Source organism: Harpia harpyja, chromosome 4 (genome assembly GCF_026419915.1).
Source record: "Harpia harpyja isolate bHarHar1 chromosome 4, bHarHar1 primary haplotype, whole genome shotgun sequence".
NCBI classification, from domain to species: domain Eukaryota; kingdom Metazoa; phylum Chordata; class Aves; order Accipitriformes; family Accipitridae; genus Harpia; species Harpia harpyja.
The window spans coordinates 62,815,056-62,836,726 of NC_068943.1; the positions used below are offsets into that span (position 1 = coordinate 62,815,056).

Below are 21,671 nucleotides of genomic sequence, written 5' to 3' on the forward strand. Positions count from 1 at the left end.
CTTTTTCCTTTCTGTCCTATTAAACTGTCTTTACCTCAACCCATGAGTTTTACTTTTTTTTTGATTCTCTCCCCCATCCCACTGGGAGCGGGAAGGAGTGAGTGAGCGGCTGCATGGTGCTTAGTTGCTGGCTGGGGTTAAACCACAACACATGTGCCACAGAGTGTACACCAATGACATAAGGGCAATAAAACCAAAACAACACAAATAGGAAAAAAAAAGTATAAGTGGGGTAAAAGAGCAGACTTGCATAGGTCAGCATAAGTAGTTGTGTATCAGAGAAAAAGCATTATTGAGCTTTTTTGTATAGAGCTGCCGCAAATCACATCTTCCACTGTTTTACTTACTCGTCCCATAATAATCTGCAATTATGAAATACGCAATGCTGTTTTAATAAGAATGTATCCTCTGGCCCACAATACAGATTTCCTGAGGGCTAGAAAAATAAAAATCCAGAAAACAGAGAGAGAAACACAACTGCTGTTTTGCACTAATAAAAGATTAATAATGTTATAATATAGAAATAGATACTTCTCAATAAATGGTAGCAATAAAATAATATTGCTGCATTATTACTAAACAAAGCACACTGATAAGAAATTTGTGCAACTGGAAATAAGAAACATAATTGGGATTGTTGTAGTAGAGGATGCTGTATCTCATTTGGACATAAGATTCATGGTGTACAGCTTCAGTTATGGTATTATCACGGGAAGGCTGGTGGTTGTGGGTCTTGTTTCAGATGATCCTTTTCATACCAGCGTCCAAAAAGCATAACAGTGATGACTGGTTTTGTTGTTCTTGTCTTACTTATCAAGCGCCCATCATTCAATACCTGATTGAAAAAGGTAAGAGAAGGACATGACTAGAGCAGTACCCATTTGAACATGCTAAGAGCTCAGAAAGATGCAACAAAACAGGAGGAAGGAACGTCAGACCATATCTCTTACTGAAACTAGTGACTTCATTAAAAGGTATTTAATAGATCTGATATTCACTATAAGCAAGTTCACTTTGGCTGTTTTGAGACAGTTTATTCCATTCTTATCCCACAGAGAATCTAGCATGACACAGCTCCAGGGTGTCCCATTACCTCAAACTCTCCGGGGGCCAGCTGCACCCCACTGTACAAGACTCCTGGAAAGACGTAGTTGGTGCCAAATGTGCCGCTGAGGGAGAACATCTCAAACTTGGTCTGAGCCGCCTCCACCGGCTGCCCGCACGTGTTCAGGTCTGTGCTCTTGCACTTGAGCAGCGTGCATATCTGCGGGGAGGAGAAGACAACAACATATATAGCCAGATGGAAACACTTCGGTGGAAAAGCCTTGCGTCATCAAAGCTAGCATGTGTCAGAGCATGTCACCATCACAGGATCTCTTTCATAATTTTTAAGCAACTCCTTTTTAGTTGTAGCTTATTTTTTTCACCCCTTGATCTGATTGGGAGTATTCCAGACCTGCATTGTCTTAGTAGTTAGAAATAACCTGCTTCTGATGTAAGTGCTGCCAGAGCACCTTATTTCATTCCTGAAGCCCAATCATGTCACTTCCACTAATTCTTCCAATTGCCAGTTCTCTTGTTTGAAGGTTGCTTTCTCACGTGTTTTAGCAAGATAAATTTGTGAATGGAGATTTTAGGCAAATGAAACCAAGTCCTCCTCATGGGTACATTGTGCAACTGTACACACAGGTTCTCTTACTGGTATTTGCACATGTTGCTAATGATGGTTCATTAGATGGGCTGGTAGACCATGGGAAATATGAATTTGATGTTCTCCATCCAACTCCTGGTGAATATATGTCAAGGTGATGAAGTTAGCATCCTCTGTTACAGTTTTCTGTTAGGAGTTGCAGCACATAGAGGAAAGTAGGAATGGCAATGTTTTCCTTTTGTCCTTAGAGTTAATTATCCAGCTGATAAATGTTTATGGACAACATGAAGAAATATGAAATAGGGCTAGCACTCCTGTGAAGATTCAAAGGATGTTGGCTGGTTTTGCTGACAGGTGATGGAGTTTTTCTATTTGTGTCAGATATTGGGGGATAGAAGCAGCATATTTGCAAACATCAGAAGTATTATTCATCAGCAAATATGGTTTTGTGTTGAAATGCAAATAAGCAGAGAAATAAAGAATAAAATTCTCTCAGTATGTTCTGAGGAAATGACAAACAAACTGAGGGAAAAAGGAAGAGTAGAAATTCCTGTCTTCTCTAGAAAATTTAGTACTGGTAGAGATCATCTGGCAGCTTCCACAATCACTGAAATAAATTTTCCAAGTGAGCTCGCCAAGAACTGAATTTATTCAAGCTACCTTCTTAAATGTATTAGATGAACTGTTTGCTGGCTACGACCTCCCCCCATATCCTGGAGTCTGTACCAGATGATATGCAAAGGCCATGTTGACAGACACAAGTAACTAACTAAAAAAGGAATAATCTGCTGGCACAATAACTTAATTATGAAGGCAAAGAAGGTTTTCTAATATGGCTTTAAGCAAATTCAACCAGGATGTAACGCACTGTCTTCCCAAACATTTGATTAAAAGAGAGGAAGAGTGCACATTTCCAGCAAAAGTCATATGCCATTTCAATAAACTTTATTGCTGTGATTTGAGTAATGACAAAAAATTAACATCTCTGTGACCCTAAGTTATCAGTGTCTCATAAAGATAGATATGATCAACTGATTTTTTAACAGCAACTCTTTGATGATGATTACAGAGGAGATTCAGAACACTTACTGCAGATAGTCACAAAAGAGGACCTAAATTCAGCCAATATTGCATGCTTAAAAAAATAGTGAGCATGCTCTGGGAACTTAAAAGAGGTTTAGAGATCTCTCCACTGCATTTGTTGGATTTAAAGGTAAGTGGGCTTGGACATTTTTGCAACTACTTCCCATTGCTAACAAATAGGATGCCAGGACTCCAGCATACAAGAAAGTTATTGTCTTTTTCCCCCACAGAGGTGAAGGTTTCTCCCTGTGAAGAAGCTTCCTAAAATAAGTACCCCCCCTCCAAAGAATCATTACCTGCAGATAGTATTGTCCTTCAACAACATGAAGCCCATCAAAAGCACCCAGCACATAAACTTCATCTTCTTGTTTCCCTGCCATCTTGTAGCTCAAGTGACAGCAGAGGTCTTTCTGGCAAACGGTGAGATTCCCCTCAGGCTTAGTGAGCTCAGTGAAAGTGAACTGGTCGTGGAAGATGAGTCCGCTGAAATCATGGTCATTCGGTGAGAATCTTTTGACACTTGAAGCATATGAGCTCCAGCTGACAGCAGGCGGGAAGGCAGGAGAAAGGCGAGGGTGTGAATCTAGTTCAGCAATGAGGAGGCGACCATCCTCATTTTTCATATTGTAGTAGTATGTTCTGGCTCTGTCTGGTGCATAAATACCACTCCCTGAGGACAGCACAATAGTCAGTCCAAAAAGAATAAAAAATTTTGTATTGCCCTTTCAACTGTCTCTACTGCTAGCTTATCCACTATTTTATAAATATTACAGAAATTTTAGTGTCACCAAAGGTGACCATTAGCAACTCAGTACATAGAGCTCATGCTTTAGCAAAGAATAGCATTTATCTTCCTGGGTGAAGTCTGCTCAGTGTTGCCAAAGGCAGAGGATGTTATGATGTTATGTTATGGTTGTGTTTATGGCCTCCCAGTTCTCTTTTCTCCTGTAGGCAACAATGTTGCTTGAGAATTCCTTTATTCTCAGCTAATTGATGTAAAAGGACCATCTACCAATTGAGACCATCCAAAACACAACACAGGCGAGTATCACAGGCACGACCTGGTGAACAAAGAAGGAGATAGCAGCTGTCCAGTCCTGTTTACACTGTCTGAGGACTCCTCCCCACATGGGGAATTAACACCTGACCAGTGCCAAGTGACAGAGGAAAAACAAAGATCTGTCATACCCATCACTGCCGAAGAGCCACATAAAATGGACCACAATCAGTAGTCTGTCAGGCATTTCAAATGAGAAGCCCCAAGCCAATACTGTGGTTTCACAGCTCAGCAAAGATACTGGTCTAGCTGAAATATACTATCCCATAAGCTAAGCTCTAGAAAATCAGTGCTACACTCTTAAAAGAAAATGCAGACTTCTTAGCAGCATTACTGCAACAGGTCTGAAAATTTTTTTTTAACACTTTTCCACAACTGTGTTAAATGCAGCTACAAGTAAGTCTTTCATTTGGCCAGAATAAATGGAGCCATGTATGTGGTTTACAAGTATATTTAGAGTTTGGCATTCAATCACAGACTTAGAGGTGGAGAGGAAAAGAGCCTAAGTATCAAAAGTTTCTACTCAGGTAGAAAGGGCAGTAACTTACTACTTGTTCAGAGGCATTAAAATAAAGAAAGGAAAATCCTAAGAAGCTAGGGAGAAGAAAAGAAAACACCACAAGTCTTGCTGTACCTTGTATGGCATCAGTAGGGATGGGATTTGTCAGTTTTAAAATTTGGTGACTAGACTCTTCACCTTCCAGACAAATACACTATATTTCTCTGCAAAATCACCTTGCAGAACAGGGAATAAAGATTCATGGTTATAAAGGTTTTTCAGACAGAGTGACAATTAATTACCTGTCATAGATATGCTGGTGTAGTGTGTATTGGCAGCTAGGAAGTTGACACCCATGCCCATAGCCCAGGCAGAGTGAAACTCAATCGCAGTCAGAAACGGCAGGACGTTCATCCAAGCCGTCGGGAAGAGCACGGTGTCCACCTGCAACTCGCTCACCAGGACCACAGCAGGCTCATGGAAAAGGATGTCGAAGCAAGTGAAAATGCCAAACTTCCCAAAGGGGGTCTCAAAAGTGACGGCTTCTGGCTCTTTTGGGTAATTAAACTGAGTTTCTAACATAAAGAGATTATACTGTAGGGGAAGGAAAAAAGAGAAACCGGTTAAAGGCACTTACTGCAATATCCTGGAGTCATTCCCTAAAACGGCTCAGAATGACTAGAGAAGTTTTTTGACCCATGTTTAAAGCCTTCACATGTAGGAAGTAAGGCTAAAATTGTATGATCACCACAGTGCCCAAAAGGTGGATATGGGGAGACATATACTGCCCTGGCATCTAACTAGGAAAGCAACCAGCTATCTGCAGGTCTGTTGCTGTCAGCCACCTACAACTCCCATAAAAATAATCTCTCCACTCTCCCCACCTAGTTTATAATTGTGGTGACCCGAAAGACACACAGAAGACAAATAATAATGGAAGAGGAGCATGGACGATCTGGTGCCAAGAGACAGGAATGGTGACCTTGGTGTGGAGATGCACAGAAGGACTGGAAGCACACAGCACCAGCAGGAAGCACAAGACAGTACTGGGAGACTGCAGAGCCGAGAAGAAAACAAAGGCTGTGGTGATGGGGAAAAGGCAGATGATCTCAGCCAATAGAAAAATCCAAGTTTGCAACATTCTCAGCTTTCCAACATTTTCCTTCTTCCTTCACATTCATGTTTACTAAAAGAATCCCTTAATCTCCAGGTAGTCTGGACAATAAAGAGGTGCACCAAGCCAGAAAAGAGGTTCAAGTTACTGAACTTGTAACTCAGCACCTGGGCCGTGCCAGGCTGGCATAGGGGGAACCAGACTCACTTTATCAGCGTCCCCCTCACCCAGTTTTCTCACAAAGAAATATCTTGGCAACGTCTCTAAAGAACCAGGTGAAATACTGGGCCCAAAATACATTAAATAAACAACTGACTTCAGTCTAGCCACACTGGCATGATATCTGGCACACAGTTCCCAAACAACTTTGATGAACCTTGCAGGTAGGCACATAAAACTGGAAGAAGATACTTTCATTGGGTGCAAATGTTTCAATGCCCTCATCTCTTTTTACATCCAGCTTAGGTCCCTGGTTTTGTCCAAATAATTCGCATTACGCAAAAACTGTGCTGAAACATCATCAGGAAAAAAAAATTATAGGAAAGGAACTATCTTCCTTAAATCAGACTACTCATCTAAGACGAGATGCAGAAGAACATTTTAAAATCCTGGAATGTGAAGGGGTAGTCTGGCACTGAAAACTAAAGGTGCTTAAGCAGCAGGATTTCCAGTAATAGGGAGTTAATGAACTGAGGAAGTCAACCAAAACCATATGCCGCTAAATTGGACCTGAGCAATCATTTTTCATTCTAGTCTGTTTTGATAAACATGACAGCAAATGCAAATTCAGAGTCAACACTTCACAGCAAGAGAGAGATTCTTTTAAATTATAAACAGAAGCAAAAATCTGCCATGGGACAATGACTGGCATTTAATTCTCTTGCCAAATAGAGACATTTTGCAAGTAGTGGAAAAATAGCTCCTGACTTTCCAAGGCCACTTTACCTTGTGGTAACGAGCCACCAGTTTCCCCTCCGGGTCAAAGACGACATCAGTGTTGTACTGATAGCGGCCGTCACTGGGGCAGCCGGGATCACTGGAGTTACACAGCTTCTTGTCCCCCATGTTTGCAACCACATAGATGGAGTTATTCCTGGCCATGCAGCTGAGTCGTTCCTGCACTGGAGCAGGAGCAAATCTAATGTGTTTTAGGAAAAAGAAAAAAAAAAAAAGACTAACAAAAACTGTGCTGCTGGTGGCGTCCATCACTGGAGTGCTGAGGGCACGCCGGCAGCACCTCCAATCCTGCAGTCATGGCAGGGCAGGCAGATACACAGGGTTGCTGCACCACTCCCTCAGGTTGCTTCCCGCACCCCGGGGTAGATCCTGGAGCCCTCCCATCGGTGTCCAGAGGGACACGCTGCCCCTGGGCTGCCTGCCAGCACCCCTCGGCGCCAGGAACCCGCTCTGCAGCAAGCAGATAATCCTAGGGCTGGGAAAGGGCGGGAGAGGAATTGCTGGGCAGAGGAAGAGACTAACTTGATGTCACACAGGAGAATATCTTAGCATCTGGCACAGCGGCACCTGAGGACTGTAGCTCTGGGCCCTTAACACACCAAGCAGAGTCGAGCTGTGGAACAGTGCAGCTGACGTGGTCAAGGCAATTCATCTCCTCCCACAGATGGGAGCACACAGTCCTCCAGCCATGGCATGAACAGCAGTGGGATATTCATTTCAAGATGTGACTGGCCATGTGTCATGAACTGGCAGCACCTCTGAAGCACCCGTACCAGGCCAGAAAGAGAGCAGATATCCCCCTCTGTAAGGTGGCAATGCATATGGCTTTGCAAGGTGTGCACGGGCCACACAGAAGGACCAGCATGCAAGATACATATACAGCACCAAGGAATAGGTCATGCCAGACTGTGATGGCAGGAGTTATATTCCCATAAGCCGCTAATGAAAACCCTGATTGAGAACAGTGAAGAGACACACAGATCACCTTCACAAAAACTAACTGTGTGAAGAACTGGAATAAAGACCTGCTTAGACACTCTGCCACCCCACACCCCACATTCACTGAAAGACTCTGTATATTTTAGCTACTTATGTCTCAGTAGAAAGTTGCAGGTCCTGCACTTCTCCCCATTGTGAATCTTCCTCTCGGGACCATTGAGGAATTACATCCTCACAGATGTAATAACATGCTCTAAGCACCTCACCATCGAGCAGGTGTAGAAAGCCATGGTGAAAAAGGCAGACCACAGCTGTAGTTCCATGGCTGAGCACTTACTGCATGCTGTATGGATCTGAAGTCCAGCACTCAACTACAGGTTAGCTTGTCCCTGCTGGAACATGATGCTTGAATGACAGATCATGTTCTACAGCACAGAGACTCTAGCAATTAGAACCTTATCTTATCTGAATTGTGAAAAACTAAGATTAAAAGTTTCTGGGTTTGTATCACTCAGAGGTTTGGACCTTGACTACTAAACTCATCACCTGTTATCAGCTGCTCAGAAACTAGTTCTTGGCTGTCCACAAAAACAGTACGTGTGTTCATGTTTGTTTGTAAAAAACCAAACAAACCAACAAAACAAATAAAAACTAGTGTCAAGAATTTACAATCAGTTCTATTCAAAATAGTGCGAAAAAACTGAAAGCAGAATGAGAAGCAGCATATTCTGGCACCAAAGTTTTTCCAAGTGAAAAAAAACATGTTTCCTCTACATTCAGTAACCCAAATTCTATATATTGTTTGAATTTCTCTTCAAAGGGTCTAATTCAAAAACCATTTTTCTTTAACAGGGTTCCCTCATCAATTAGTCATGGAGATAATATATATTTTATCATGTAACTTATCTTCATATGCAACTTTAATTGAAACTTACCCTCACTTCAAAAGCATTAGCAGTATTTAGGCATTTATTGGGAGCAGCTCATGACTCCACGAGGCACTAGTTTGAAACCACATAAATCACTGCAGAAGAAATCACCTTGTGGGGTCGGTGCAAGGAATCCAGTTCACTGCCGGATCAGGGATATCCTCCAGGTAGGGGTAGATGGCTTCTCTCGTGAAATGCCAGCCATAAATGCCGTCTTCAGGAGTCACAATGATGTGGGCACCCTGACACGACAGGCTCCGTTAAGAATTCACCCATCAACAGATAACCAGGAGGCTCAGCAGCAGCAGAAAACACTAATTAACAAGGCTCACGATACACCTAGTACCTGCTGGGCGGCTTCCTTGATGGCCCCTTCCAAGACATCCATGTTTTTGTTCATCAGGGCCAAAGCATCGTCGGGAGAAACGGGCTCGTCAGTGACATCTGGCAGGATGACCGCGTGCTCGTAGACAGCTGCAATGAAGGTGTCGGAGGCAAGGGCCTGAAGGACTGCGAGTGCAAACACCGCAGCGTGCAGGAGAGGCTGGGAAGGGAGCATGGCTGGTGCCTCGCAGCTCCTGGATCGGGCATGGGGAATATAAACAGGATAGCAAGAGGAGGAGTAAAGACATAATAAGTTTGCTTTGGAAATGATTTTCTGGTGAGTAGTCTGGGAAGGTACAGTATAGTTCTGCCAACAGTCAGGACATTTATTTATAACAAGAAGTCAAAAAAACACTTCTAGGAATTGGATCTTGTTTGCAATTCAAAATGCTGTAAAAGAAAGGTGAACAAAAGGCTAAGAGACCACGTCAGAAGCAATGCTGATCTACGAGGGGCTCTGCAGAAGGAAGACTTGTGCACTCCGTTTGTACATCCCTCTCCAGGCTTCCAAACCCATCTCGGGGCGAGCCCAGACTCCCCTGGTTAGGGCACACTACTCCATATAACTTACTGCGTGCAGCTGCCGCTGGTTAAAAATTCAGCCGGTGCTGCAGGCAGACCACCTGCGTGAAGTACAGCCCTCGCGCTTCAGAGTGTAGCTGATTCATCCACGCTTATGAGACACACGGTCCTGCCATGCCTCTTGCCTTGGGCCACTGGCTTATTATAGTTGTAGCAGGTGCCCTGAGAGCGTCCTGCCTCCCGGGCTCATACTGCAATATAAACTAACCCTTGAACTGTGCTGATCTCTCTGCCTAGAGCTAACATACTCGCTCACTTTGTGAGAAAGAATTAAACAACACAGAATGATTTCTTTTTTACTATTTTTGTTACAGATGGCCTTTTTTTGCACAACAAGCAATTTGAAATTACTCAGAAAAAGCAGTTTTTTCTCACAGAAAGCAATTTTTGCATAGCATTTTGGAAATAGAATATTACTACTATAGTTTCAGGTACTTTGTAAAAACACCTTTGTTAGAACCTGCGGTATGTCTGTAAGGGTAAAGGAACATAACCTGGCTAATCATTTACCGCTCAGCAAGAAGCCAAGGAAAATATGCTTCATCCCGACAACATCTTCCTCTTTGCTATGTAGTTTCACCCAGAAGTCTTATTTTTGTCCACCAGCACCAAGGCCTCCTCAGGAGAAACTGGCACTGCAGCACGTTCCGACTAGACCACGCTGTGCTCGTAGATGGCTGCGATGTATCCTCCGGAGCAGACAGCACCAAAAGCACGGCAGAGGCACGAGCTTTAGGAAGCCGCATGTCTGGAGCCTGGAAGTGGCCCAAGAGGAGGCTGGGGGCAAGCAAAGAGAGGGGGCTTTAAAAGGGGAACTCTTGCACAAAATCTGGGAATTCCCCAAACTGGCGGGAAGCGGACACCAGGAGATGCAAGCACCCTGCCCGGAAAGTCTCCCAATGTCAAAGGCAAGAGAGCTGCCAGGATTGAGCAATCCTGCCTTGTATCACCTGTAGTGAAGTCACCACTGTGCTGCAGCTGAAGAAACACATCCCCTGCCAGATCTGCAAACTAACGTGGCGTGGCATTGCTGTAGTAATGCAGTTCAAGGCAAGCCTGGGTCGCAGCAGGAAAACAAGCCAGAGTTTGGGAAATCTCAGCAAAGACCAGCACGGACACATTCCTGGCCAAACTCGAGGGCGCGGGGCGCAGGCAGGGCTGCAGGAGGCAGGCGGCCGGTGCCCGGCCCAGTGCTGCCCCACAGCCACCACCTGTGCCACCCCAGCTCGGCACAGCACCGGCTCAGAGTCGCGGGGCTTTTGGGGGCTGCCCCACATCGCAGGGGGCTGCCAGGCACGCGGCTTGTCTGGGCAAACCTGTCAGCACATCACTCAGTGACTGAGCTCTGAAGATCTCAGGTCTCTGTTGGAAGAGCATCGTGAATGGGAGCCACGATTTCTAAATTTTGCCTATTGCAACCTGCTTTCTTACGTCTACAGAACACTCCAGCAGAAATCTTGAAGCCAAAGCTGCACAGGCACAAAAATCACTTGTCGCAGGTTGCCCAAGTTTCTTACCTTCTTTGGTTCTGACTCAGCTGTCAGGCAACAAAACGCTTTTTAGCTGCACGTCCATCGAAGAAGTGTTTATTGTTATTGGTGGTTACACGCAGCCTTGTCTTTATACAGACTGAGTTGGTATGTGGATAATGGGCACATTTGCATAGGATTACTTTCTGTATGCTTGACTTACACAATAACACATTTCACAACGACAAATGTTAACACAATCTTTGTAGCAAAAAGAATTTAGTGCCACGATGGCTTATGCCAGTCTTCTGTCGGAAAATATTCAACATACAAACATGCCTAAACCAAACCACAATGGCCTTGACCCAGATCCTGAATTCCAGATACTCACGAGGTTCAGGGTTGGGATCATGTACTACTTGCACAGACGTCCCCCTAGCCAGAGGACTGGTATCAGCAGTGAACAAACCTGAAGGAGACACCGCTCAGCTCTGAGACTGGCCACACACTCCCGCTGAATCCCTTCGGCATTGCAAGATGAGACCTTCTTGCGTGCCATAGCCTCCCTTAAATCCAGATCCTTTCCCTGGGAGAGAGCTGAGGTATCACCCACCAGGTTCCCGGGGGACAAGTACAGTGTCTGCCCTGAGTCTGTACCCATGGGAAGAGGATCACACTGGATAATCCCTTGCTGGACTGAGATCAGGCTGTGGTCAGACAGGAACTGACTCCAACAGTGAACAAGGTTTTAAGAGAGCATGGCACTAGCAGCAGTGATGTTGGGCTTCCATGAGTCAAGAGCACATTGTGGAGCAAGGCTCATGCCTCGCAGCTCCTAGAATGCTCTGAGTCATGGAAAAACAGTGCAAAAGGAGCATGCGTAGAAAAGAAAAGAGGGACAAAGTTTAACTTTGAAGGAGGGAGGAAGTGCTGGTCTGTTAAAGCATTAGCTTGGAATCAGGCGTCGCTGGTGACAAACAGGAAAGTATAACGGTACACAGTAAGGATGTCACAACTCAATGAGACTAAAAAACTGTGCAGTGCCAAGACTAATTGTGCCAATATAAAAATAAGTCATTAAACACATGGCTAGAAAGAACAGTCCAATTTTTGTTGTTATACTTTTCTCTGTCATCGATTGCAAGAGCCTTTTGCTATGCATGTTGGCTCAACTGATACCCAGGTGAAGGGTGGATGTGTTACCCCTGGAGCTAGTCTTCTGTGAAGTTTGAGTGGCAAAACTGAGGGTCTTAAAAACTGCTTTATTCTAGTGTCTTCATATTCCACAATTCCTGTGCTATGTGTCAGTATGTGCAGCTTGCTTCCCTGAGTTTCTTTAGACCAAAGTCATTACCTTAGCATCTCACTGTGCTGAGGTGTAATGCACTTAACATGGTGGCAACAGAACTGTCCCTTGTGTTTACCACAGTGGCTCTCCCAGTTGCTTCTGTTTAGCTGTACATCACTTTCCAACAGCCTTCCACCAGAAAATATGCATCTGGAGGGAATGTTTTCCTCTGAAATCAGGCAGGTAAGTGCCTCATTGCCTGGCTGCTGCTAGCCTGAAGCAGAAGAGCATGCTAGTTCACCAGGTGCAGTGGCAATGCCTGTTCCTCTGCTCACCCTTCCTGTGCCCAGGAAGATGCTGTGTACTGAGAGGCCTTCATTTTTAATCTTCAATTCAGTTCAAATGCATTTTTTTGCTATGACATTTTCTATTTTTTTACTTTCTAGTAGTTGCAGTATTCTCATTTGGAAAAGGTTTTCTGAATAGTGGGAAGAAGAACAGGCTGTCTGCCTTCAGCTACAGCAGACTGTCATTGTAGAGCTGTATCAGAAAAGACAGAAATGGGAGTGAACGCAAGCACCAGAGAGTTCTCTGCAAGAGTAATGCTGACTGATGGTTTCAACCATTGGGAACATTGCATCTGGTAACATTCACCTCTAAGTACTTCTCTACATATGTTATTAGATACAGCATGCTCATTCAGGAGCCTTAAATATGAGCCTTTAAAAGGCTGCAATAGAGATTTCTGTGATAATTGACGTAATGTAGCTTCAAAGCCTTTTTCCCCCACCCTCTTTTTCTTACCAAATGAAATATGGATTGAGTCACATTAACCATAATCAGACGTAAGTCTGAAGGAGGAAGCAGTAAATGCTCCCTTGTTTAGCAACAGCTAGAACAACAGCCAGCCCAGAAAGGTGACTACCCAGGCAGGGCTTAGCAGAAAAAGTTACAAGTGCAGGGCTGGAGTACTGCCCCGCAACGTTTCAAGTCCCACTGCCAGGACAGGGGGGGTTCTGTAGTACGGAAGGATGGAGGCATCCCTGTCTGCCTCTACCAGCAGGCACCACGCCTACTGCCTGCAGAGCTGGGAGCCCAGCCAGGAACATAATGCCAGTTAAACAAATCAACCCACTGAGCCCTCTGAATAAAAACTTAACAAAACTACAGCGGTCCAGGCTATACATGGCTATGGGCAATGTAAGAGGAAGCTTATCCTAGAGCACCCTCAGCTTTTCACACCTCCATCCTCCCAATCCACTCTCCCCACCCCTGTACTGCTCCATGGCCCATCTCTGCTACTGCCCGAGGGTGGCAGTTATCTGAGGACTTACTTTTGTGAAACAGGATGCAATATGATGCTAAATCAGCTTAGCTGTAGAGGTAGTCTGTCTTCAGAGTGTGGTCCTGCTCCTTTACTTGTGCTAAGAGAGACAGCGTGGAAGACTACTCCTCATTCGAAGCATTAATCTTGCTGTGCAGAAGCCCCTGTGAAAGGTCACGCCTGCAACCATGCAATCACTGCAAAGCAGTGAGGAAATGCCGGCGGCGTGAGGAAATCGGAAGCCACGCATTGTAGCAACAGCACACACTTATGTTGCTTAGCTGTAACAGGACACCATGTCCTAGGGCACAGATATAAACGTAGAGATCCTGTACTTTTTCTCCACAAACAAGTAGAGTGTTTTCCATTACTTCTATTATATGAATTGCAGACGGTTACAATTTAATACATTTACAGACTAAAATCTTGTTTTTACAATATTCACTTTGTTCAAAAACAATGAATTTTGCATCCTGCAAGTCTATTTTTTATGACGTTGGTCAGCTTAAATGTGACCAATGTTTTTATTTGAAAACAAACCTGCAGAACAAACAATAGAATTAACCGCACATAGAAATCTTAGCTGCCCCACACAGAGGAACCAAGTCCACATGCTCAGAAAGTACAGTCTGCAGGGCCTGCACCCGCACACATGCCGGTGCGTTCAATCTGTTCAAGCTGTTCACTAGCCTTTCCCAACACCTGCCTGCACAGTCCTGCCTCTCCCTCGCACCAGCATGAGCAACCATTTCATGGGAAGACAGATACGCACCTGCAAAATTGCTCACTTTGAGGATTTTTGATATGGACCCACCTGACTGCTTGAAAAAGGTGACACAGTTATCATATATCAATAGTTTTGTGGAAAGGAAGTTTTCCACACCCTAAACTGTGGCCAGAAAGATTGAAGTAGACTCTTCCAACTGTAAGAGCACGGCATGAGAACACATTACACTGTGTGCTGAGTTGAATGACTGTTTTTGAAGCAATGGTGTTTCAAGGCTTGTTTTCTTTTTCAAAGTAAATGATAAAAGTTCAACCATTGGCCTTCGAAGGTTCTGTTAGCCTCTTAGAAAAGTGTGTTCAGAAAAGTGTGTCTTCAGAGATGGGACAGAACAGTGTTGTGGAAATGACTTCTAATACTCCACCAAAAATTTCAAAGAATTAAAAATAGGTTGTTATTGGGCCAAAACCCACTTCTATGTGCCTGAATCCTACACCACTAAAGCCAGAGGAATTTATTTTCTATTGTCCCCAGTGTCAAGGTCAAATCTATGACAACCAACACTATCATATAAAAACACATACAGCACTGCCCAGCAGAGTAATTTCTTTTTGCTGCAAAATCAAGTCAACTAATCAATGTGGAATGACTATGCTCTTAGATAAGGCAACTTGAGAAATAGAATGTCATTATAATTATGGGTATTAAGATTAATTAACATTATGATTAATTATGATTAATCAGCATTACAGAAACAAGCAGATGTGATCTTAAAGGATCTGCAGTGAAATCATGGTGAAGCTTGCTGTGTGTGTGGAGGGTCCTTTTCATACTACCTCCCAAAGAGAGTTACACTCAAAACTGGCTTTGATGTACTAGTCTGACTTATCAGATGTCCATCAGTTAGCACCTAGTTATGGAAAAGTAAAATAAACAGGAACATCAGCAAAGCAGTACTAATGTATGACAGACACAAAATAATATATTCATTAATGTCGACCTAGTTGAGCAATGTGGTAGCTCACCTGGAGCTACCATGAAGTCTGAGAAAAACTACACTTCTGTCTTGAGCAAGATCTTGTTCCAGGGGATTCAGGGGGAGGGGGAAGAAGGGAGTCAGCAAAATGGACCTGCTGTATGAATGCAACCAGGAAAACCAGGCAGAAATAAAGCTGCCTTGAACTCAAGCCAGTTACTGAAGTAAAGGACACTGATAACTACCAAGATGCTCCTGTGTCTTGTAGTGGCATTTTGACCATTTGTATTACAAGTCTGACAAATCACAAGGGTGTCCCATTACCTCAAACTCCCCAGGGGCCAGCTGCACGCCACTGTACAAGACTTCTGGAAAGACATAGTTGGTGCCAAATGTGCCACTGAGGGAGAACATCTCAAACTTGGTCTGAGCCGTCTCCACCGGCTGCCCGCACGTGTTCAGGTCTGTGCTCTTGCACTTGAGCGGCGTCCATATCTGCAGGGAGAAGGATACAGAAAGGCAAAATACCTCTAAGCTTTCAACAATCAAGGGCTGGATTTGATTGTAAGAAAAGCTGTCATGATGAAGAAATGATCCAATACATCTACTCATTTCTTGAGGCCAAGAGGATCCATGGGTGGCACCTGAAACTTTGTAAAAAGACGGTTCTTTGCCAGCACTGCAGCAAAGCACTGCGTCTGTGTGTTTACAAGTTATGTACGCATTCATGCATAATGCATATGCGTTTAGTCATAGATGTGGAATAGTTTGTGACCTAGGGAAGTTACTTCAGCTCTGGCTGAGTTTCCTAAAAAACTGAAGCCATACTTATTTGCCTACTCTAGTGGGAATACTCTAAAGATACAGAGAAAAGATATAAAGCCTAACAGCGAAATTTAAAAGAATCAATACCCTGACAAGCCATGTGAATACAAATGTTATATCTGTATTTAGTTTCTTCATTTTGTTAGATAACCGCATGTTAGAGAATCACATCAGCACAATGGTAAAAATCATTGAGCAGAAAACAGCTCTGTTGTGACAAGACCATCCCTATGAAGACAGGGAGAACTCTACAATCTTCTCTCCCTTTTGCACACAGATATGGAAACCTCCTTGAAGCGTTATAGCACAGGGTCAACTCAGGATCTTCACTTTCATCATTTATAACATAGACAGAAAAGCAGGATCAACACCCCTAATGAAGTCAAAATGCATCATGAAGAAAACAAATGTTTTCAGAGGGGCCTAAAAAATGCCTCCTCTTAAAACCCCTCAATCAAAAATGAGACAAACGCAAATAGGCTGCAAAGAGAGTACTGCAGCCTTCCCACTGTCCAAATAAGAACAGAAAACCTTTACCTGCAAATAATACTGTCCTTCAACAACATGTAGCCCGTCAAAGGCACCCAGAACATAAACGTCATCTTTCTGCTTATCTGCCATCTTGTAACTCAGATGGCAACAGAGGTCCTGCTGGCAAATGGCACAATTTCCCTCGGGTTCAGTGAGCTCCATGAAGGAGACGAGATCATGGTAAATGACCCCACTGAAACAGTGGTTGTTTGATGGAAGCTGCTTGATCCTGCTGGCATACAATTTCCAATTAACAGCAGCAGGATAGTCAGGAGAGAGACGTGGGCATGAACTCAGTTCTGTCACCAAAAGGTGACCACTCTCCATTTCTGTATTGTAATAATATGCTCTCGGACCGTCTGGGGCATAAATACCACTCCCTGCAAACACATAACACCAGAAAGCTTTTAATCTGAAAGCAAGTGTATGGGACAAGTAGGCAGTCTTCACTAATTAAACATGTGCCAAATTTTATTCTAATGTTTACCAGATTGTTTTGAAACTAAATTAAGCCTTCACAGACTACAGTCCTAACCTAATGCTTTTTGCAATCAATGGAAAGTAGACCAAACTCTGATGTTTCATGTATTGTAAGATTAGTGTGCTAATTATACGCCATTTTATATGATTTAAGTGGTTGAAGCTATACATTCCTCATTGAGTTTAGCTGCATTAGGAATCAGTATTTCTGATGTAAATGAATGGTAACACTGTCTAAATCAAAAAAATTCTGTAAGGAAAAGATATTACCAAAAGTCAAATCTTTATGCAAGCTCTTTACATAAATAAACAAATCTTTAAAGCCCGGAGTAAAACCTATCCATAAAGGAGTTGTATGACATAGGGTCATCAGTGACTGAGAACTAAAGGAATGGGTTCATATCTGCTTTTATTTAGAAGGCAAAGTTTAGGGCTACATTTTAGGAACACCAGTAAGTTTCTCTCACTTCTGCAAGCACGTGCCCACAAAACTTGCACTTGACTTCTAGCATCTGCTCAGGAAAAATACACAGTGAAAACAGAGCCTGCAAAGAAAACTTAACAGGAGGTCTCCAGACCAGAAATAATGTTTGCAGGACTCACAAGAACATTTCTCAGAGTTAGGTTTCCACCTAGTGGAGACAAAAAAAGTTTGGGCCTTCACATGACCAAACATCGACAGACACCAGGGTCAGAAGATGAAGAATCACATGCATAAACTCTCAGGACTGATCATTTAACAAATAACTAAAGGTGTTCTAGTCAACTTAAGCATTTCTGAGTTCTTACCTGTCACATTTTGATTTCCCTTTTATCTGCACGAGTTCTCTTGTCCTAATGCTGTTGACATGGGTATGCATGCCTAAACCTGATTGATAGGAATTTTTGCTCAGGTCAACTGCACTACACAGATATAAATGTTGTCCATGTGAACAAGATCAATTAGAGCAATATCACGTTACCTGTCATATCTAAAGTGAAGTTGTGCGTATTTGCTGAAAGAAAGTTGATGCTCATTCCCATGGCCCATGCTGAGTGAAACTGGACCGCTGACAACAGTGGAAGAGTGTTACCCCAAGCGGTTGGGAACAGAATGGTGTCATCCTGAAATCTGCTTGCCAAGACCACAGCTGGGTCATGATAGAGTATGTCTGCACAAGCGAAAATGCCAAAATAGCCAAAGGATGTATTGAAAGTCACAAATTGTGGATCCTTGGGGTAACTAAACTGTTTCTCTGTCACAAAAAGGTTGTACTGTTCATGGAAAGGAAGGAATGGAGGAAAAAAAAAGATTAGAAAAGAAATCAAACCATTTAAATCAGTCTAATATTGAATATAATAGTCATTCACTTAAATACAAGTGGAGCGTATGTTTTGTGAACATGCTATACCTTAATTTCAAAAAGAAGAATTCATACCTCTGCAAGAGGAGTCAAGCGCAAACATCTGTGGTCCTGATTTATACCAGTGAAGTTAATATGTGTTACTTCCTATTGAGAAGCAGTAAAAATAGAGGGCTTATTGAGTTTTAATTAATTTAATTTAATTACTTGCTATTAAATTCAGAATAGCAGAAATGAAGATATCTTAAGGCAGTGGCTTTCACCCGCCCTCTGACACCTGCTCTGTATTGACTCTATGTACAAATACATTTAAGCCTGGGAAGCAGCTTCTGTTTCACATCGTGAATCACCCAAGGATGATGCACTTCCTGAACACTGTAAAATCCTCTTACCTTGTGATAACGAGCCACCAGTTTCCCTTCTGAGTCAAAGACAACGTTGGTATTGTACTGATAGTGACCATCACTTGGGCACCTTGCATCACTGGAATTACACAGTTCTTGTCTCCCATATTTGCAACCACATAGATGCAGTGACTCCTTGCCAGACAGCTCAGTTTTTCCAGCACAGGTGAGGGACCAAACCTAAACAGCAGGCAAGGAAAAAAGGAAATAAAACATCAAAACCAGCCAATCCATAAAAATGCCAACGCTAAGACTTCTGATCACAAGAATGATAGGTTTAAGTTAGTCATATCTAATATGAGACTGTCGTTTCCTGTTATTCAATAGCAGGTAGTGGTTTTGTGCTTCAAAGCTTAGTGTGGCGATACTCTGGCTTCACCTCCCATTACCTAAGTGAGGAACGCAGGGGTTTCCTTGCAGTGAAAATGAATCTTTGCACCTTCAAGTCTCTGTTCTCTGCCAGCGTGTGGCACAGCGTTGAAGTTACACCGACACATGGGCTAGTATCAGCCGATCTGCTTCAGCTCTTGATTTGGCTGCTGCACTGAGGTAGCTTAGGATTTGTTTCTTCCATGGTGCATTTTGTTATCTTTCACCAAATATTGCAGCTTCAAAAAATGGTGCAATGTATTAAGGAAAATAACAGAATAAAAAGGCTACCACATCATGATTCAAAAATACAAATTTGAAATTGTGCAGTATATCATTTCAGTAGTAGCTGTTATTTTATTCACAAATATTCCTAATATTCCTATATCTTAAACATTTTCTACAACATGCATGGAATACATTACTGAAATGTAGATTCTGTAAGTTTTTTGGTTTTCTTTTAAATAAATCTCAACCTTTATGAGTATACTAACTAAAATCAAAAGAATTACAGTGAGAAAAAATGATAAAGAAAAATGATGAAGGAAGTTTTCTGAAGCTATTTATGGCAACTACACAATGTCTAACCTGCCTTCATTTCACAACAGTTGTTCCAAGACACTTAAAAGTATCGACAAACACTCCTAATGGTAGCTGTCTTTCCCATTGGACCCTTCCCCTGTGCATAGCAGGGACAATACGTTCCAGGATCAGCACACAGAATCCAGTCCACCTGTGGGTCCGGGTTATCCTCAAGATAAGGGTATATTGTTTCCCTTGTGAAGACCCAGCCATAAATGCCATCTTCAGGAGTCACAATGATATGGGCACCCTGGTACCAACATACAAACCCAAAACCCACCATTGAGAAAATGAATAAATGGTCAGTGTTTACCAAAATGAATGTCTCTAAATCTGTCATAATACCTGTCTGGCTGCTTCTTTGATGGCCGCTTCCAAAATTGCCATATTTTTGTCCACCAGCACCAAGGCCTCCTCAGGAGAAACTGGCACTGCAGCACGTTCCGACTAGACCACGCTGTGCTCGTAGATGGCTGCGATGTATCTGTCCGGGGCACAGGCCTCCGGAGCAGACAGCACCAAAAGCACGGCAGAGGCACGAGCTTTAGGAAGCCGCATGTCTGGAGCCTGGAAGTGGCCCAAGAGGAGGCTGGGGGCAAGCAAAGAGAGGGGGCTTTAAAAGGGGAACTCTTGCACAAAATCTGGGAATTCCCCAAACTGGCGGGAAGCGGACACCAGGAGATGCAAGCACCCTGCCCGGAAAGTCTCCCAATGTCAAAGGCAAGAGAGCTGCCAGGATTGAGCAATCCTGCCTTATATCACCTGTAGAGAAGTCATGAAGAAGTAACTACTGTGCTGCAGCTGAAGAAACACATCCCCTGCCAGATCTGCAAACTAACGTGGCGTGGCATTGCTGTAGTAATGCAGTTCAAGGCAAGCCCAGGTCTCAGCCAGGCTTGTTGGAAAACAAGCCAGAGTTTGGGAAATCTCAGCAAGGACCAGCACGGACGCATTCCTGGCCAAACTCGAGGGCGCGGGGCGCAGGCAGGGCTCCAATCTAGCTGAATGTAGTTTGGCTGTATCTGACACAGTCCCTACTTATCACAGCTTCACAGATTGTACAACTGAGTTAGTCACGACAGATCGGTATTTAGACCTGACACTGCATGAGACAAGCACAGCACTAGCCAGGGGGGTGCCGAGTTCCCCACAGGAGATCCAACTCCTCTGCTTTAACCATGCGTCCAGGACCCCTGGATAATCACAGCAGGAGAACACACTTGTGACTTGATTTGAACAACAAACCTGGAAACCGGGATTCCTCTTCAGGTTTCTTTCGCCTCTATTGTGTACATGAAAGAATGAAGAGGAGAGAAGATGTGTTGCCAGAAAACTAGAGGGGTTAGTTAAGCCTGTCTAGTTTCTACCAGAGTTCTGGTAAAGTTCATGCATTGGAGGACAGCTCATTAATTTCAATGACACTTCCGCTCCTTCTGGTAATCCTGGCCACTTCTGAGTCCTAACAGCACAAGTCAGGTAAGTGAATAAGTCATTCCACAAAGAGAGATAATTTGGTCTCATGTCTACAGATCTGTACCTTGCGTATACTTCTAGTCCTCTCAGCTCCTTCTCACCTGCCTCACCATTGGCACCAGCAGGGTCAGCACTTCACAATAGGTTGAGGAGTGCATTCCTGGTTTCAGTAAAGCCTAACACCTGATACAAAAGGAAAGGGAGCTATTGCCAGGATGTTCCCAGGGGAAGCCTGCCCTTTGGGACCCTGATGCTTCACAGTTCAGCTGGCTACCAGAACAGTTTTTCTTGCTAGTGCCCCAAAAAGGGCTCTGGCAGAGAAAGAAGTATTTCTCATGTAAATTCCAGTAGTTACTCACAAGAGAAACTGATTGGAAATTGCTAGCACTAGACCATTCTCTTATTTATGGAAAAATGGGTACCATAGAGAACCTCTTCTAGGACCCGGTTCTGGGCTCAAGGACAAATTAAAAGACTTGCTGTGACCAAGATCAAGAAGTCTAATGTGAGTTTCCCAGGCATGCCCTTGTCTCAGTTCCCCTTGACCTTTTTGTGCTGAGCATCCAGAGGAGGTGGCGGGGTGGTGTCCCCTATTGCTGGAAAATAGTAGCCCTAGACTTTTGGTAGATTTACTGTTGCAGAGGCAATTTGTACAAACATTCGAGCTGGCATTTATTAGTAAAATAGA

At 43.5% G+C, this 21,671-nt stretch overlaps 1 protein-coding gene and 1 pseudogene across 4 annotated transcripts; both read right to left on the reverse strand.

The window, feature by feature from the left end:
* Nucleotides 1-322: 322 nt before the first annotated feature.
* Nucleotides 323-13,452, reverse strand: LOC128140511 (pantetheinase-like). 4 transcript variants are annotated; one of them, XM_052784381.1, is made up of 8 exons: nucleotides 13,287-13,452; nucleotides 8,576-8,807; nucleotides 8,341-8,471; nucleotides 6,350-6,542; nucleotides 4,593-4,884; nucleotides 3,031-3,404; nucleotides 1,094-1,264; nucleotides 323-835 (listed from the first exon to the last, which is right to left on the reverse strand). In XM_052784381.1, the coding sequence occupies exons 2-8, from the start codon at nucleotides 8,786-8,788 to the stop codon at nucleotides 707-709; spliced, it is 1,503 nt and encodes a 500-aa protein (XP_052640341.1). In that variant the 5' UTR covers nucleotides 8,789-8,807; nucleotides 13,287-13,452; the 3' UTR covers nucleotides 323-706. The 4 variants fall into 4 exon arrangements, with proteins under 4 accessions (XP_052640341.1, XP_052640342.1, XP_052640343.1 ...); XM_052784382.1 differs by lacking the exon at nucleotides 13,287-13,452 and adding an exon at nucleotides 10,713-10,826; XM_052784383.1 differs by lacking the exon at nucleotides 13,287-13,452 and adding an exon at nucleotides 9,706-9,878.
* Nucleotides 13,453-13,781: 329 nt separating this feature from the next.
* Nucleotides 13,782-20,280, reverse strand: LOC128140514 (pantetheinase-like; annotated as a pseudogene).
* Between the last annotated feature and the right edge of the window lie 1,391 nt (nucleotides 20,281-21,671).